Genomic DNA, 19,244 nt, shown 5'->3' on the forward strand with positions numbered 1-19,244 from the left:
AGAAATTATCTCCTATGTGAACTAGAAGAACAAGGAGAGTGAGCATTTTATAGTTACTGCAAGGCCCTCATGAGATTACAGTGGATGACCACCACTCCCCACAGTTAGGCCCACTATCACTAGTGCTTACCATTTGAATGTAGTGTCATCGTGAGTGACAGTAGCTGATTGTTTGTGGCCAGTATGTTTAGATAACTCAGGAAAAGTAGTGGGTGATGACAGTAGGATTAGCACCAATGCACAGAACAAAATTGGATTATCCATAGTACCGTTAGCTTACCATCACTATCCCAGCCCTAGTCTCTTATCATAAACAAAAGGCAGGGTAAACACACTGTGTTCTTTTTAGCGGAAAAGGATGTCCTTATATCACAGATGTCCAGCTGACAGACCTCATGGTGCATGTAAGGGAATATTAACTGCCAATATACACAGATGAGTCTATTATTCATGTACAAGAGACATGAACTGCAAGCATACTGTGCTCAGAGGTCTGATCCCACTGATTGTTGGATCAGAATCGTTATCTGCCATCAGGACCAGCATGCAAAATTGCAAAGGTGACCTATGAGAACAAGATGAGTAAATAATACCTTGTGGTGAGATAGTAATGGGTCATTGCCATCAATTATACAAAACCCTGCCATGCTGCAGGATAAGGGAGAAGAGAATTAACAGAACATGTTTTGTTCAGCCTAAAAATAATAAGTTCAAATGCAGCAGTGATGAGCTGAATAGCATCAGATTAAGAAAAATAATGTATACTTATTAAAAGCAGCTCAAATATTATATAAATAAAGCTTAACTAAAAGTACATCTGGCTTTATGTTCTATATTGTTATAAGGATGACTGTAGTATGGCACAGTGGTATGTTGCAGCTGCAGATGGCTGAGTTCAGTTCACTTTTGTTTACTCCCACATTACAAACAGATGCATGTTAGGCTGAAAAACTCTACATTTTTACTTTTGTGTGTCTTGTCAAATGCATAACACTGCTGGGATAGGCTCTGATTTGTGTGACTTATTTCTAACATGTTTAAGGTTAAAAAAACTAGAATAAGCCTGAATATTTTTAAAGACAGAACTGGTCAAATACCCGGAATACCAGGCATATTTCAGATTTCAGTACTGGCGTGAAAGTAGAATGATCAGTGTTGAACAAAAATGGGAGGTCAAATGGAGTGCTTATATGCACATTTAGAGGAGTTTAGTGGACAAGCCTCTATACTGTTACTTTGAAGCTAAAGCTGTATACAGGTCGGTCTAGAGGAATTGTTTATTTTTCATTTTGTATTGTATTTTTAGAGGCTGGGCATTTAGAGTGCATTCAGAGTTCATATTGCTTTTAGTGTTGTCTACTACTTTCAAAGTTATAGCACTATACAATACATTATACAAGCTGTTCTTGCCCCCATTTCCTGTTTTTTAATTATTCATTATTTTCATCATTCATTATTTTTCATCTTATTTAAACTGGTTATTTTCTTCTGCACATAGCAAATCACATCCTGGATGCAAGTGTGGTATTTAGCAGAGCACACCTCAGGAGTAGGTAACATCATTCTGACATTTCAGTGTTTTTACAGGGAATAGAACCACTTCTATGTTAAAATGTCTAATAGTTTAGGTACACCTTCCACCTTAGAATACTGCTAACTATAGATCATAGCATAACAAGCCAAAATCTATATGAAGACATGTTTTGTTTACTGTCATTATGGCTCATTTCTGCTATACTGTAATCTACGAGATCATCTTTTAATGGAGTTTCTGTCAGGTTTGAAAAGGCGCATTAAAAGCATATCTTGCTGTTATTATTTTCACTAGAAGAAAAGCAGTGATTTAATGACATTTGAGTTCATTGTTAATAACCACAATGAGTCATGCTTTCCACAATGTACAAAAACATATACAGTACGTGGACATGATCTCATCAAGGCTTCTTGTCTTATATTATTTTAATTATGTTCAATGTACAGTAGAATTAAGTTATCACTATAGTTCTTCATAGTACAATACAACCACCAGAGCTGATTTTTATATTAATTTCTTTTTGTTTATTGTGCAACCAAAGTAACATGTCTGTAATTTTTGTCTACATCACTTCATGGGGATTTGAGGAACTGTTTGTCTCTTAAGTATCTGGTACTTAATAATTTTTACTCTCTTAATGCCCAACTATTGAAACACATGTAATAAATTGTCTTTTAGTTTGAAGAGGTAATTACTTTCTATTGTTGTATAGCAACATACTGATACAGTATTTACTGTTGGTGCCTCACAGATCCAACACCCTGAGTTCAGATACTGCATTTGCTTGTTGGTTGTGTACAATATGCATGTACTCCTCATGCTCAGGATTTTCTTCTCTGGATAATCTGATTCTTGTCCAACATCCCCAAAGACATGTGGGTTAAGGTAACTGGCAATTGCTAATTGGCCCTGTGTGGGTGTATGCATGGGATATACTCTCGCACCTGCGACCCTGAATTATATCTTCAGTATAGATTCATCCCAGTAAAACAGACAATCATATCTAGCTTCAGTTTCTTCTTCAGATTTAATCAGTTGCAATGCAATGACACAATGAAAGACCTAAAATGGTGAAAAGGTAAGCAGTAAACTGCCACAGGTTTAAATATAAAGTTTAGCCTAGCAAAAACTGAAAAAAATAAAATATCAGAATATTACAAATGGGTGTTCTTCAAAGAACAACTAATAGGTTACAACCTACAGATGTTCTGCAGCAATTAAAATAAATTAGACCTTGCAATTTAAAGCAAACAATTTACATAGATGTCCCAACTTCTGTAGATTATTTAAAAGCTTTCTATCTGAGTTGGAACAGACTGTGTTACTACACTCTCTAAAATATTACTTGGATAATATTCCAGTGATAATGAAACACAGTTTAATAGTGGTTGAACAAAGCAAGTCTCAGTTACTTCTATGAAGTTGAGACTTTGTGCTGCAGGTTTGACAGAGCAAGTGGCAGTTAGAAAGCCATTCCTAAAGGACAAAATAGGGTCTTGAAATACTGGCTGTAGACTAATGCAGACTGGACAACCCTTAGTATTTTATATATAGATAGATTATACATTTATTCTGCAACATAATCTTCTAATTTGTACATACTTTATATAAAATTACTGAATTCTTCTTAAGTTGAATTCCTGCAGTTCAAAGCGGCTTGTAGTTTTGTGTTTTTGTTTACTAGCTTGATATCTCATTTATTTATCTAAAAAGCATCATCATATGCATATGTTTTCATTCAGTTCTTTATGACACTTTATTCTGTAAATTCATCTTTGTTTAATTCAAATTAAAAAGTTAAAAAGGTTAAACTGTATAAACTTGTGCATTTGCATTGTGCTTCCCTGCAATGTGTCTTTTATTATTTATAGAAATTCTTAAAAATCAAAATGATCTGTTTCAGCATTGCTGTTTGTTTACTTATAGACCATTTAAATTGCCTACATTGCTAGTAAGAAGAAAAAAAAAAACATATACCAGGGACAAAAAAGTGAAATAATACAGTATACTGAAGTGCTATTTACTGTAGACAGTCAAGATTAAACCTGTGAAGTGCTTTAAGTAACTTTGGTTTTAGACTTGTAAATCCTTTTTTAATCCTATTAGAAGACTAAAAGAGGCTTGTTCTTAAATAGCACACTTATGTGTCTACAAGTATGAATTCATCATTATCCTAAAATTTGCTTGAGTAAGAGTAGTTGCTACAATTGATCTATAGTCCACAGCCTTGAATTATAGAGTATAAAATATTACAGTATGTCTATCGTTTGAAAAATATATCAGTATTTTACTTTACAAATAAAAAACAGAAAAAAATGTTGCAAATGAAATTCTTTTTAGAATATTTGCTTTGCTGTATGCAGCTTCATATTACAAGAATTCTAGTTACCAGATTGTAAGCAGTCTGATTTTGCCAAATCTTAATTCAATACTATCAGTTCACTGACTATACTTTAATATTCCTATGCTAAGGGCCGTTTTAAAAACCATTTAAATTGGATAATTCTAAAAAAGCACTAATGTGAGTGAATCATAGTTCTCAATATTGTGTTATAGTATTTTAAATTTCTTGATTAAACACATTATTTTTTACTAATTCAACTCATACAATTATTATCAGATGTTTTACGTTTCATGGAGATAACATTATTAAACTGTCTTAAGTGGACACAACATAACTACAGGATTACCAACAAGACTCACTAACAACTTTTCTTCCTCAGATATCTTACCCTTATGTCTCCATCTATGCCTATTAACTTATTAAAGTACACAGTAGAGTCTGTACTAACTGTCTATATAACATCCTAAATGACATCTTCTCAGCTCAGGACAATAAATAGTTTGAATTTGCCTCAAAATAATACTGGCACATAATACCATTCTATACAGGACAGCTATCCTGCACTTTTCTCACTTTTCTCCATCCTCAATTCCAGCAAACAATGCCAAACTATTAGCATTTGCACTGCAAGAGTCAGAGTCAGTTTTATCCTAAAGCTGTTCAACAGCAGCTTGTACTGATGGCTGCATACTGTAAGTGCTTCTTGTATTTATTGTCTAATACTGCATTCAGTCTTATGAATGATGATACATTCACTCTGTTTTTGTTAATTGTCTGTTGATGGTATTGTACTGTTGCCTCTGGGAAACATGCAAGTAAGAATTCCATTTATAGAGTACTATGTACACATAATACAAAACTTGAATTTGAATTAACACACTACTTTGGTGAAAGAAATTTTTACATTTTTGAACAATTGTTTATCTTTATGCCTACAGTATGATCTATCCACACACTTAACATTAGACACAGAGTGTAACCATTTTATAAGAAGCTACTGTACATGATTATTTTCATTTCAGATACAATGCCTGCTTAGAAATATTTTTACACAATTCACACAAAGGTTTTCAACCCTAAAGTTATGTCCTACATTTCATTTATTTACATAATTAATTGCCAAGAAAAGATTAAGAAATTCTAAAATGCTAGATAAACTGCTAGTCTTGCAGGCTATAGGACTATGCAAAGTCAACCATTCCATATAATCTTTGATAACTTAACACGGAAACTATATTGTATATGTAACTTTTACCCAACTGTCTGCTTCTTCCCATTTTATCAAAGTCATTCAAGTCCCTTCCATTAAGGACGCTTTTTATAGATTAGCCAAAATATTTCTACCCCAAAGAACTTTCTGAATTTTAATTACGCACATTGTATGTATGTATATTGTCATGCAGTGAACACTTGTATTATAAACAGACCAGGGTGGATGATCACATCTCCAGCTGTTTTCGCCCAAGAATAAATAGACCTTGAGGGTAAACTATTCATTATTGGAAAACAGTGGATGTGTACAGGCAGTGACCACACAAATGTGTGTTCTGATAAATTCCAGATATTGATAATGTGAATTTCTTAGGATAATTGACTGTGACTTTGTTCACAAATGTCTAAGGCATGGTAATCCAGTTGTATTACAATTTATAACTAGAGCAACGTGTGTCAGACATTTCTAAAAAAAGTCACAGTCTTCATGTATGGAAGTGACTACAGAGGAAACTAATTATTTCAGTTCTCGATTACAATTATGTTTTAACTTTGTTGTAATTCCATTCACCTAATTTTTGAATTTACATGCATTTTGATTTTAATTTTGCGCTCCCATTTTTAATGCTTCAAGTAATTTTTGATATTAATTTCACAAACCCACTTTTTTATGTTGTTGGGATTTCAATTGTTCTATGTTTTTGGTTTTCATGTTTTTTGAGGCAAACGTAATGCACCCACTTTTTGATAATTTATTCATTCATTATCAATTGCAATTTCATGCAAAAAATTTCTGTTAATTTTATTAACTGATTTTTTTGGTATTTGTATTTTTTATGTATAAATGTTGTTTATATTATATATTTGTATGTGGCATTTTCGTGGAAAAATGTTTCAGATTTGTTTGCATTAAACTAGGAATGCTCATGTTCACTCCTGGATGGGAAACAGTAGCCACAAGCTTTTGTTCCGTCTCTGTTTCTTTATTAGAAGCCAGTTATTGAAGCTGAAGCCATTATTGTTCAAGCAATACATTTGTGCTTCATCTTAGTTAGGTTCCTAATTAAAATTATTAAACAGTAACAGCTTATTTTATTCTGTTACTGTATTTATTGGTTCTCGTCGTCTTAACAGCCTCCAGTTAATAATTAGATGCAAATGACAAAGGAACCAGCAGTTTGTCATATAACTTCAATATAACCCATTTAGACCTGTGTGTGTTCATCTTGAAGTACTTAGTTTAATAAAATATATGGAAAGAATCATAAAAGAAAAAAGCAAATGACTAATGATTGCAAATGTGCTTAGTTCTACAAAATATTTATACAATATGCCCAGAAAGGAAAAAATATACAATATTAAAATGACCTAATGTGGAAGAAAGAAAACATTAGCAATCTTTAACATTAAATAAGTTGTATTATTGGAAGGAATTGACTTCTAATTAAGCACCCTGGACCAAAATTAGCAGCCACTGTGGTCCTCCAAGAGCAAAACTGAGTGCTCTTACATTAAAGAATTTTCTTTCTTCAGATTTTTTTTTTAATTTTTGCAATATCTTAAGTGTTTATGTTTTCTTTTTCTAGCAATACAGATGTGCACACAGTGGCCTCCTTGCTAAAGCTTTATCTTAGAGAACTTCCAGAACCAGTCATTCCTTTTGCAAAGTATGAAGAATTTCTTTTATGCACCAAACTCCTCAGCAAAGATGAAGACAGTGTAAGGATTAATGTGTTATTGGATTTGTATTTTATCTGTTCATCTTTGAGTCAGGTTTTGTGAGTATACTTCAAGGAAAGCAACAATGTCCTTTTTAGTTTTTATATGAATAACAACATTTACCCAAATTTGACTGAATAAAATGTAACTTGTATGCATATCATACCAGCTGACTAAAAGTAATAGATTTCCTGTTAAAAATATTTTTACAATATAAATGTTTTTCTGTATTATCTAGGTATTATATACAATATTAGTGGAAAAACACCCACTCCACATGGACTGTAACTTTAACTTTAAAGGCTTTTTGTCAACAAATGTAGTATTATGTATGTTGTGGACTAAGCCCCGGAGACAGACAGACAGACAGACATGTTGCAAAACACCACCACACGTTTATTTTTCACACTATTTACAAAAGTCAGTGCACACAACCCACTTTACCCCCAAGTCCAAGCTTCGCACACACTTTGCCTCTTCTTCAGGCCGCCTCCACTCTCCTTTCACCTGCTTTGTCCACTCCTCACCCGACTCCAGCCTTGAATGAAGGGAGGCAGCCCCTTTTATCCACACCCGGATGTGCTCCAGGTGCTTCCCGGCAATCTCCCACCAACACTCCCATGTGTAGCGGAAGTGCCGGCTGTATCCCCGGAAGCACTCCGGGTGTTCCTGCTCCTCTTCCCCCCCAGCACTTCCTGGTGTGGTGGAAGTGCTGAGGTTCAGGGCTCCAAAGGCATGGGGTGACCACGGGCCCCTACAGGGTGGAGCTTCAAAGCTCTGTACCCATGGCCCCCAAAGGAACCAGGGCAGTCGCCCCCAGATGGTCAGGGGAAGGCGCAAGCCCTCCTCCGGTCCTCCTGGGCGTCCCGGCCGGGTCGCCACCCCAGCCACCTCTGACAATATGTGATAAATTTTGATGATCCTTATTTTCAACATAGACAAAGAAAAAGTTATCTAATAAAAAATGAGATTTTACCATTAATGCATAACATGTTTATTTTTCTAGGAACTGTGAGTTTTACAGTCTTGTTAGCTGTAAATAGATAGATAGCTGTACTTCAAAACAAAAGGGTCATTTTATCACTTCTGTCATGTAGTTGGTAATACATGTCCATTCATAAATTCTTAAATGTGACTATTCAGCTAAGGGTCAGAGGAAACCAGAACCTATCCCAGAAGAATCTGACCCAAGGCAAGAACTAAAACTAGGCAGAGCATCAGTCAACCACAGGGCTCACTTACAGAATCATGCACACTCAAAAAAAAAACATTTTAATTTGACATGTACCTCTTTGGGGTATGGAGTGAAAAACATACATGAAGAGAATGCGTTCAGTTCCATTCTTAACTGGTCCTATTCTGGCTCACAGTGGGCATCACTACTTTCTTACAAAGTGAAAATTCATCAGTTCTGGGTATCATCCTACTTTCAGTTTAGTAACTGGAAATTTCAATACTGTGGAATTCTATAACCTTAACATGTGTGCTTTTATACCACACATATACATTATTATGTAGAGACAAGAGGGTCTTTAACATAAGATATACCTTGACTGGTAGAATATGAACTAACAGTCTAACCTACATAGTTATCTTATTTTCTATCTTATGTTATCAGGGAATGAAGGATCTTGCTAAGCAAGTGAAGAGTTTGCCTCTGGTTAATTATAATCTCCTCCAGTACATCTGCAGGTATGTAACTGTTTTTAAGTATTACCTTGTACAAATTATTAAGAACCTGTAATTACACTAGCCTATTCTAAACATAGGATGAGAAAGGCACAACCAAGCTGATATTTACTTACCATAAACTTCCATATGTTTGTTATTTTATATACTACACAATGAATGTATATATAGTAATTTAACAGCAAGAAGAAATAGTTTATCCAGAGCCAGACACGTGGGAAACAATTCATCATAATCTAATTTTAGATTATGAAATAATTCATAATATACTGCTCAAAAGAATTAAAGGAACACTTTTTAATCAGAGTATAGCATAAAGTCAATGGAACTTATGGGATATTAATCTAGTCAGTTAAGTAGCAGAATGGGTTGTTAATCAGTTTCAGCTGCTGTGGTGTTAATGAAATTAACAACAGATGCACTAGAGGGGCAACAATGAGATGACCCCCAAAACAGGAATGGTTTAACAGGTGGAGGCCACTGACATTTTTCCCTCCTCATCTTTTCTGACTGTTTCTTCACTAGTTTTGCATTTGGCTACAGTCAGTGTCACTACTGGTAGCACGAGGTGATACCTGGACCCTACAGAGGTTGCACAGGTAGTCCAACTTCTCCAGGATGGCACATCAATACGTGTCATTGCCAGAAGGATTGCTGTGTCTCCCTGCACAGTCTCAAGGGCATGGAGGAGATTCTAGGAGACAAGCAGTTACTCTAGGAGAGCTGGAGAGGGCCATAGAAGGTCCATAACCCATCAGCAGGACCAGTATCTGCTCCTTTGGGCAAGGAGGAACAGGATGAGCACTGCCAGAGCCCTACAAAATGACCTCCAGCAGGCCACTGGTGTGAATGTCTCTGACCAAACAATCAGAAACAGACTTCATGAGGGTTGCCTGAGGGCCCAAATGTCTACTGCGCCCTGTGCTCACTGCACAGCACCGGGAGCTCAATTGGCATTTGCCATAGAATACCAGAATTGGCAGGTCCACCACTGGCCCTGTGCTTTTCACAGATGAGAGCAGGTTCACCCTGAGTATATGTGAAAGACGTGAAAGGGTCAGGAGAAGCCGTGGAGAATATTATGCTGCCTGTAACATCGTTTAGCATGACTGGTTTGGTGGTGGGTCAGTGATGATCTTGGAGGCATATCCATGGAGCGACTCACAGACCTCTACAGGCTAGACAACGGCATCTTGACTGCCATTAGGTATCAGGATGAAATCCTTGGACCCATTGTCAGACCCTACGCTGGTGCAGTAGGTCCTGGTTTCCTCCTAATGCACGACAATGCCCGGCCTCATGTGGCAAGAGTATGCAGGCAGTACCTGGAGGATTAATGGAATTGAAACAATTGAATGACCTTCACGATCCCCCGACTTAAACCCAATAGAACATCTGTGGGACATTATGTTTTATTAGGCGCCGCCAGGTTGCTCCTCAGACTGTACAACAGCTCAGGGAAGCCCTCATACAGATCTGGGAGGAAATGCCACAAGACACCATCCATCGTCTCATTAGGAGCATGCCCCGATGTTGTCAAGCATGCATACAAGCTCGTGGGGGCCACACAAGATACTGAAAAGCATTTTGAGTAGCAGAAATTAAGTTTTTGAAAAAATGGACTAGCCTGCCACATCTTCATTTCACTCTGATTTTAGGGTGTCTACACAATTGAGCCCTCTGTAGGCAGAAAACTTTTATTTCCATTAAAAGACTTGGCATCCTTTTGTTCCTAAGACATTGCCCTGTCGTTATTTGTATAGATATCCAACTTCATATTGAGATCTGATGTATCTAATGTGTTTCTTTAAAGTGTTCCTTTAATTTTTGTGAGCAGTGTAGATTTAGAAACATGTATAACTTAATCGTTATTAATCAGACATATTAATCTGCAGCATATGTAAATGTGAAAAGAATAGGCAAGCTGAGAATTATTTAAGCAGATGTCAGCCAAATCACTAAAGTACTATGAACACTATATGTTAATCCTTTAATTGCTTTGGTACAGGAATGATCTAAAAATCAGAAGTTTACTCAAGAGTCTCGTCTGTTTTTGCTTCTATGTTTAACTTTTTTATTCTAAGAGCAGCAGTTCTTGGAGGTCACTCACTGCAAAAATAAATAACTGAAACAGATCTAAATGATATAAAATAGGATGCTTACTAAAGAAGGATGGGGAGAGTCTGGGGATAAATAAAATAATATAAAGAAAATCAAGTTACATTTAACATCTTGACTACTTTTCAGCCCAGCTACAAACAATGTTTGTTCTCTCTGTCTCATTGGAATAACTTCCCTACTTGACCATCTCCAAATATTGTACAAATAATTTACCAGTCACAATCATTTTTCTCAAATTATACATTTATGTCCTTGCTACTTCTGTACTAGTTAAGTTTTTATCTGACTTTATATCCTGACCAATTTAGTTCAGCTGGATGTTAAAAGCAATATCATTTTTATTCTGCGTTTTATCTTGTTTTGTGGTAATAAAAGAACATTTTGCACTTACCTGTGTTGTGTCCTTATTGCCTAATCCATCTCGGTTTCATGATTATCAATGTCCCAAATTCATGGGGCGCCTGCCAGCTACAGGCAATCTGGGCATTACATGATTACAGTATGCTTTATATACTATATATTGATCAGTTAATTAAGCCGTAGAGGTAGCAAAGCATATTCATGTCCTTTTAACAGATTAAGCAACTAAATTACTTGCCTTGTTGGGAGATACTTAAAATATCTAAAATGAAACAAGATACTGAGAAATATGTAAAATCTAAAATTATTTCAGATTGTCTTTAATACCAAAGTTTAGAACAGGCATGAAGCAAATGACATTCTACAAATAAACAATTTTGTAAAATGGGTTTAGACAGGAAACTATTACACAGTATTTCCCTGATCGAAATATCAAATTATTATTGCAGGAATATGGTCTTTTAAAATATGTCAAAATGTATCCTTTTTATTCATAGGACAAAAATGTGTCCAAGTGAATGATGGAAGCATTCATTACACAAATAAACAAACTGATTAAACAATACTTTTCTTTACTGGCAGGTTCCTAGATGAAGTGCAGTCGTATTCTGGAGTCAATAAGATGAGTGTACAGAATTTAGCAACTGTATTTGGACCAAACATTCTTCGTCCTAAGGTGGAGGATCCTGTAGCTATTATGGAAGGTATTTCATTGATATGGGTTTTATTTTCTAATTATTTGTAGAAGGAAAGAAGGAGGTGAATGAAATGAGTTTTTACCATTCTATATATTCTAAGTATAGTTTTAGTTTTTAACCAGGCTCTCAAAATTTTCTCTCGCTTATGAATACTGGTCTTTCTTTAATTATAAGTGTGTTAAACTGCAGCAAGTAAGTGTAGTTTAGAACACAATAATAGACATGTTTAAGATAAAGCTGCATTGACATTTAATGTACTAGGTATTAAATAAGCACTTTGCATAATAAATGACACTTAAGCGCAAATAGTCTATGCATGTATATTTTTGTGAAATTAAAATAAAAATCACTTTTAGGTTCCCTTATGGCAATGACATATCTATAGTTTAATCTTCTATCCAATTGAATACTAGATTAGACACTTAAATGGTTATCAGTGAAAGGCAGGTAACAAAACTTGATTTATTTGGCATATTTAGTAGTCAGTGTCAGAAATAGGAACTGGCAGCAATGCAATTTAATATAAAACTTTCAATAAATTTGTAAAAGAAATACAGTTTGAGTTATGCTATATGTAAGTATGCTTTTATACTTAGTGGAACATTTTGATTCTGCAAAGGTAACAATTGCACTGCTCTACAATTTACAAGATCCCTTATTATCCAAAAGTCATTATAGTTACTGAAGAAGTAATACTGATCAATGCACTAGCTCTTTTAGGCAACTCCACGAAAAAGGGTAGAAAAAAAAGACTGAATATGTCCCTATATCAGCTTTGGAAATGTCTCAGCTGTTCACTGTATGCATATAATCAAACCTAAAATACAAATTTGGTGGCTTGCAAGCCTGCAGATGTTTTTTCAACAATTCTTTAACTATGAGGTATATACGTTGGTGTCAGGAGGAAGAATATAGAGGTCTGATGAATTACCTTGTATACTGCTGCAGTTTAACCATATGATGTTAGCAAAATCAAGGAGAAGTAAGTAGAGTTCAGGAACTCTGGTTTTCATGTAAGCTATAGGTGAAGACTTGAGCTCAGGTAAATAAATAACCTCTGTGCACCTGGACTAACAAACATAGAACACATATACAAAAAGAGCCTGACTCAATCTCATTTCCTAGGGCACCATGGGTCCTTTTATCTGTGCAGTACAGTTCTTCATATGTTCTCAGTCTGTGGTTCTAAGTTAACAGGTTTATACAGTTGTATGTTAGAGATGTAATGAGCATACTGGTATATGCAATAATAACACACATAAGGTAATCAGGAAGTTTGCCTCTTTTCTGGGCATTAGCTTGGAGTCTCTGGAAACAGTGCTAAAATAAGGCTATTGACTAAGCTGCTAGCTATCTCTGTCTCACACCCTGTGCAGAATATATGAACCAGCAGTGCACCATTATTATCACAAAACAGAATAAACTACAGTGCCCTGAGGAATATTGCAATATGCCAGTCCATCATTGGGCCCACTCATGAACACACCAATACTCACAGTCAGCACAGGGTAAATTTTGCCTGTGCAGTGTATCTTTAACACTAGAATTACCAGAGCCTAAAAGAAAACTCGTAAATCCTGCCCACCTTAAATCTGTTCTCACCTCTCCGTCAGTGTCTTTTGTCCTGTAAATGTGCCGATTAAGACAAGCAGCAAGCAGCCGGCTATTCCATCCCCCACCATCGCAGGATGTTCACTAAGTTTTCCCAGCTCATGCCTTGTTTGATTATCTGGGAGTGACTCAACTGCTGGAGTTTTAGAGTGGAAATAATAGATCATTATTTGGAACACATGCATTTCATGTGTGTTCCATTTCTATAGTAATCTGTGTAAACACATTGTTAAAACAGAAACTTTTTCATATTTTAAGAACCACTCATTTCTCCAGTTATTCTCAGTTTCAAATAAAAACTAACAGCGTCAGATCCCTGGGTGTAGTATGTATCGTGATCGTGATTTAGAGAGAATAAATGTGAAAAAAACAGTAACTTTTACAAGTTCTATACATGTGCACCGTGTGTTACAGACGCAAACCAAGTGTATGTGTGTACTGTATAATATTAACAATAAGAGCTGCTCACTACTGAAAATGGCAAATATAGGAGTGAGTCGGGATTGAACCAGGGACTCTTGATTACAAGTTTGCAAATCTTACCAATATGCCACGGAAGCTGTTATTTTCTCCTTAAAACTTTTGTGAAAGTGTTTACTTGATCTTTGGACTTTAGACTTCATACATTATATAGTTTATGCCTACATTTTGTCATGTATTACTAAAATATGAAAAACGTTTCTGTTTTAAAAATGTGTTTACACAGATTACTGTAGAAACGGAACATACATGAAATGCGTGTGTTCCAAATAACGATCTATTATTTACACTCTAAAACTCCACTTCACTCCCAACTCCCAGATAATCAATCAAGGCATGAGCTGGGAGAGGTTCATGTACGTTCTAAGTCGGTGGGGGGATGGAATACCCGGCTGCTTGCAGCTTGTCTTTATTGTCTTTAAGCCCTCACTGACTGACTCACTGACTCATCACTAATTCTCCAACTTCCTGTGTAAGTAGAAGGCTGAAATTTGGCAGGCTCATTCCCTACAGCTTACTTACAAATGTTAAGCAGGTTTCATCTCGAAATTCTACACGTAACGGTCATAACTGAATCCTACTTACGTACATATATACGGCCATTGCCTGCAGATCGGTTGCCGTGTGAGGCGGAGTTGCGTCACCCATCACCATGCCTCCCATGTAGTTGGCTGCCTGCCTATATTGCGTCCCCCATACCCACACCTCCCACGTAATTGAGTGCCTGCTCATATAAGGCCGTCCGTCAGCAGCAATCCAATAGACATGCTGCAACTACGAGGCGTTTGTCATCACTAAGACGAATACGATATTCGCGAGATACAAATTTAGTGAGAAGACACAAGGTATAAACGAGACTTCTGATCACTTTGTAAAGGAGTTTAAATTACTGGTGAAGGACTGTGCTTATGGAAACGAAGATGAGATGGTCAGGGATAGAATAGTGTTTGGCACAAATTCAGCAAAAGTCTGAACTAACATTAAATAAAGCCGTGGACATCGCAAGATCGCATGAGATAGCAAACCTTCGATGCATGTACTCCGAGCGGCTCACGTGAACTGACTGTGAACGCAGTACACAGACAACAAGCAAGAGCTCCAAAGAGCGCTGAACAAAAAACGCATTACACAATTGAGAAGGCAGCAAAAGAATATGAAGCAAGTGACGCATACAAGCATATTCATAAGTGCAGCTACTGCGGAAACAAAGCACATGGTGGAAAAAGTGAATGTCCAGCTAAAGGAAGACAGTGCAAATGAAGATGAGATGGTCAGGAACAGAATAGTGTTTGGCACAAACTCAGCGAAAGTGCGAGAGAAACTTTTAAGTGCCCGGTATGAGCTAACATTAAATAAAGCCGTGGACATCGCAAGATCGTACGACATAGCACAACCACAGCTGAAAACTTTCGATGCATGTACTCCGAGCGGCTCACATGAACTGACTCTGAACGCAGTATGCACACAAAGAGCTCCAAAGAGCGCTGAACAAAAAACGCATTACACAATTGAGAAGGCAGCAAAAGAATATGAAGCGTGTGACGCATACAAGCATATTCATAAGTGCAGTTACTGCAGAAACAAAGCACACGGTGGAAAAAGTCAAAGTCCAGCTAAAGGAAGAAAGTGTAAAAAATGTGGTAAATTGAACCACATTGCTAAAGTTTGCAGGACTGGGAAAGGTAAACCCATGCATGCAGTGTGTGATGTCTCCGATAAAGAGGAAGACGAGCTGTTTATTGATGCAGTAAGAAAGGAACAACACTCTGAATCTGAACAATCCTTTGTAGACATAGCAATAGGAAAGCAAGGTGTAAAGCTTAAGTTTAAATTAAGTTCATAGACACGCTGCCGCTAAATATTCGCAGGCAAATCCACAACTTAATACCGGGAATGCCTGTTGGTACTCATGAATCTAAGAGTTTGATTTGGGTAGTGAACACTTCGATGAATGAAACCTGTTATCTTTACAACGGTTGACAAACATGGAATATAACTTGAACGCAACACATCCTCCAAATACGAACCTGATTGAAAGAAATAATAATCAAATCCTTGATGATAGCAACATTCATAACAGTCACAAAACAATTACATTGACAGTCATGTTACGTTATTTTCAAAATGTTTCCTTTTCTTTTTCATAACTTCTTTAACACACTACTTCTCTGCCGCGAACCGTGGGTATTTTGCTAGTACTGTAATACTTTGCTTTACTTTTTAAATGCATCAGCCATATATGATTACATACTGAGTTAGTTTTAATCTCTTTGAGCAGTGTTATTTATGTACTGAAAGAACTAGTATAAAGGCACATTTTTACAGATACAATATATATGTAAGAAGATTCTGAGCTACAAATATTTAATTATACTTTTCTGATCTTACTGAAAAATGTCTTTATTCCTTATGCAGGTACTGTGCTTGTGCAACAACTTATGTCTATTCTGATTGGAAAACACGACAAACTGTTTCCTAAAGAGGAGGACCAAATTGTACTGGAAGTGTGCAACAATAACAACGAACCTAATAAATCCCCTACAAGTGGTCAACTACAGAACAAAGAGAATAACAACACTAGAGACATATCTGTCAGGCAGTGTTCATGGGAGAAACCTGAATCCCCACAAAGAAACAGCATTGATAATGGATCTCCAACTTCCTTAGGTGGTAGCAGAACAAACAGTCCAAGAAATAGCCTTAGTGGCAAACTTGATATTACCAGAAGTCCACCTATGCTTGTAAAGAAGAACCCAGCTTTTAACAAGGGAAGTGGCATAGTTACCAATGGTTCTTTTAGCAGTTCAGTTGATGTACAGGAGAAGTGCCAGACACTGCCAAATGGTAACCTGCAGGCTAGAAGAACTGCCTCCTTGAAAAGTACAGGAACTAAAATGGGGACAGGTAGTATGCCTAATGGAGGGGTGAGGATGGGTGTTTCTAGCACAGATGTTATTAATGCAACACTAAATGGTCGGAATGGAATATGGATGCCCAATGGGTATGTGACACTCAGGGACAACAAACAAAAGGACTCTATGAATGAATTATCAAATCAGCAAAACAGGTTATCCACATATGACAATGTTCAGCAGCAGTTCTTTGCAATGAACTGTGAGGACAAACAGAGTGTGGACAGTGCTACCTGGTCCACATCATCTTGTGAAATCTCATTACCGGAGAACAATTCTTGTCGGTCTTCTACCACAACTTGTCCTGAACAGGACTTCTTTGGTGGAAATGATGAAGACCCCATATTAGATGGGCCACTGCAGGATGACATTTCACAAGCTGGGGAATTTGACAGCAAGTTTGATCGACGAAGTGGAGGTGGTCATAGCAGTCGGGCCACAAGCAGCAGTGACAACAGTGAAACATTTATTGTTAACACATCAAGTAATCACAGTGCTCTACATAGTCTGGTGGCCAGTTTAAAACAAGAAATGGTGAAGCAAAAGCTTGAGTATGAGTCACGAATAAGAAGGTAAGAAAGGAATGCTAAAACACTTTGCCTTAATAATAAATGTTTAATTTTTGTAGAGACACCTATTGTTAGTCCATTTCCTAGAGAGAACAATCTTATTTTTGTCAAAGATGGAACACAACAGAATAAGCATACTGTGCATTTCTTTCCTATAAGAGTTAATTAAAATACAAGTTTTGTTGTAGGGAAGCAATAAGAAGAGCACAGTGTTAGGAAACAGATTGTTTGGGAAGCAAGCAGGGGAAAAAGTAAAGTTTAGTAACTTCAAAGAAAGACACACAGCAGGTAACTGAGGGGGCAAAGTATTACAGCAGTTTAAGGGGACAGTAGGTGTTAGATAACTGCAGTAGATCTTCAATCAAATATTAATTTCTTAAGTCTAATAATTTAAGTTAAACAATTTAAATTTAATAAAAAGATGTTGAGCATTTAAGTAATCAAAATCCATATTTAAAAAATGAGACAGTACAATGCAAGTCCTTTGTGATGCTGGACTTTTTGGAGGGTGGCGTGGAAAAATCAGGCTTCCTTGAAGGCTATGTCTTTAGGAGATGCCAGCTCACATAGCACCATAAGCTCAGGGTCGCTGAACTGGAGGAGCAGGTGGCAGGCCTGTATTGGGAGGTCTCAAACCTGAAAATACTGCTTATGAGAAGGACTTTTTGTAGTGGACTCAAAAGAAGGTGAATAGAATTGGCAAGCTATGATGGAGTGAATGGCCTGTTTTCATTTACATATTTTTAATGTACTGTGTTTTATGTTCTGATAAAGCAACTAGGAATCTCAAATTTTTATTTAATGGTATAGAAATTAGCATCCTGTATGCAGCAGCATGTGACCAATACAATATTTATATAGTAAAGTCATGATTCAGATTTTTTTCTTCCATAAGTTTTCGCTTTTTATTTAAGAAACCAATTGTGCCACTTGCTGCCAGAAATTGTAATGATTTCAGCTTCATAAAAAAAAATTGTGTTTTATATTTTAAGCTCTCCAAAATTTATTTATAAGATGTTTACTCTCTTAAATTTTCACTGAAGTAATTTAATGTGTTGAAGCAAATAATTTAAAAAATAATCACCACAATTTTATTCCAATTCACAAAAACTTGCAGAAAATTTTAAGCACACAGCAGCAATTAGATTAGATTAGAGTAAATTAGATTAAATTACACTTTATTAAATTAGATTATACTTTATTATTTCCCAACAGGAAATAATTTTTTTTACAGAAGTTCTTAAATAAATAAATAAATAAGTTAAAAACAAATAACAACACACAAACACATAAGAACGTCTGTCTTGGATAACAAAGACGATTAATGAGGATTTATTGGAAGATAGGCTATTAGGACAGGAACAGATGTTCATGAATTTATAGGTGGGTATATGGGAGTATACAGCACACAGTTTTTTGGTGGTTTGTCGGTGTGTTTTTTTTTTTTTGTCTTAAAAGCACACTTTCTCAGGAAGTATCTACAGTCTAAAGACTACATACAAACTATTACTTCTTTTGGCGATGGCTACACGTGTCTTGTTTCATTTCACTAATGTTAACTTCCCACAGTGATGAGCATGCTACTTAATTCTGGAACAAGGATTTTAGAAGCAGCACATCTTGTTAGGCAAGTACAAGTGAAACATTATCTTTTCTTATTGGTCTGTAGATTCCTATAACAAAACAAAAAATCACAATACGTGACATCAGTCTATTGCAATACTATATCGTATTGATTTTTGCTCGACAACTCTACTTCCCAGTGATTTACAATACAAGGAAGTGTTCTGCAAAAGATTTTAACAATTTTCCATGTTTAACCTTCTCTTTATAGTACAGGGTTTCAGAAGTTAGCATCCTTAACTTGCATGTGTTGAACATTAGGAAAGCATGATGAAATATGAAAAGAAAATACATTGGGGCTATTTCCTCCTTCTATCATTCCAAAGACTGCATAGCTTTTGCCAGACATTACAATAGTTTTCCCCTTTAGAT

General features: G+C 36.2%; 1 protein-coding gene across 5 annotated transcripts in view; it reads left to right on the plus strand.

Annotated features, from left to right (window-relative positions):
* arhgap24 (Rho GTPase activating protein 24) overlaps nt 1-19,244 on the plus strand; it is a 545,551-nt gene that overhangs the window by 520,111 nt on the left and 6,196 nt on the right. For all 5 annotated transcript variants that reach the window (XM_039750801.1, XM_039750802.1, XM_039750803.1 and 2 more), the window contains 4 exons: nt 6,677-6,809; nt 8,428-8,501; nt 11,562-11,683; nt 16,184-17,252. In XM_039750801.1, the coding sequence (XP_039606735.1) occupies nt 6,677-6,809; nt 8,428-8,501; nt 11,562-11,683; nt 16,184-17,252 (1,398 nt within the window). The remainder of the gene's footprint in view (nt 1-6,676; nt 6,810-8,427; nt 8,502-11,561; nt 11,684-16,183; nt 17,253-19,244) is intronic.

Source organism: Polypterus senegalus, chromosome 4, assembly GCF_016835505.1.
Source record: "Polypterus senegalus isolate Bchr_013 chromosome 4, ASM1683550v1, whole genome shotgun sequence".
In the NCBI taxonomy this organism is placed as follows: Eukaryota; Metazoa; Chordata; class Cladistia; order Polypteriformes; family Polypteridae; genus Polypterus; species Polypterus senegalus.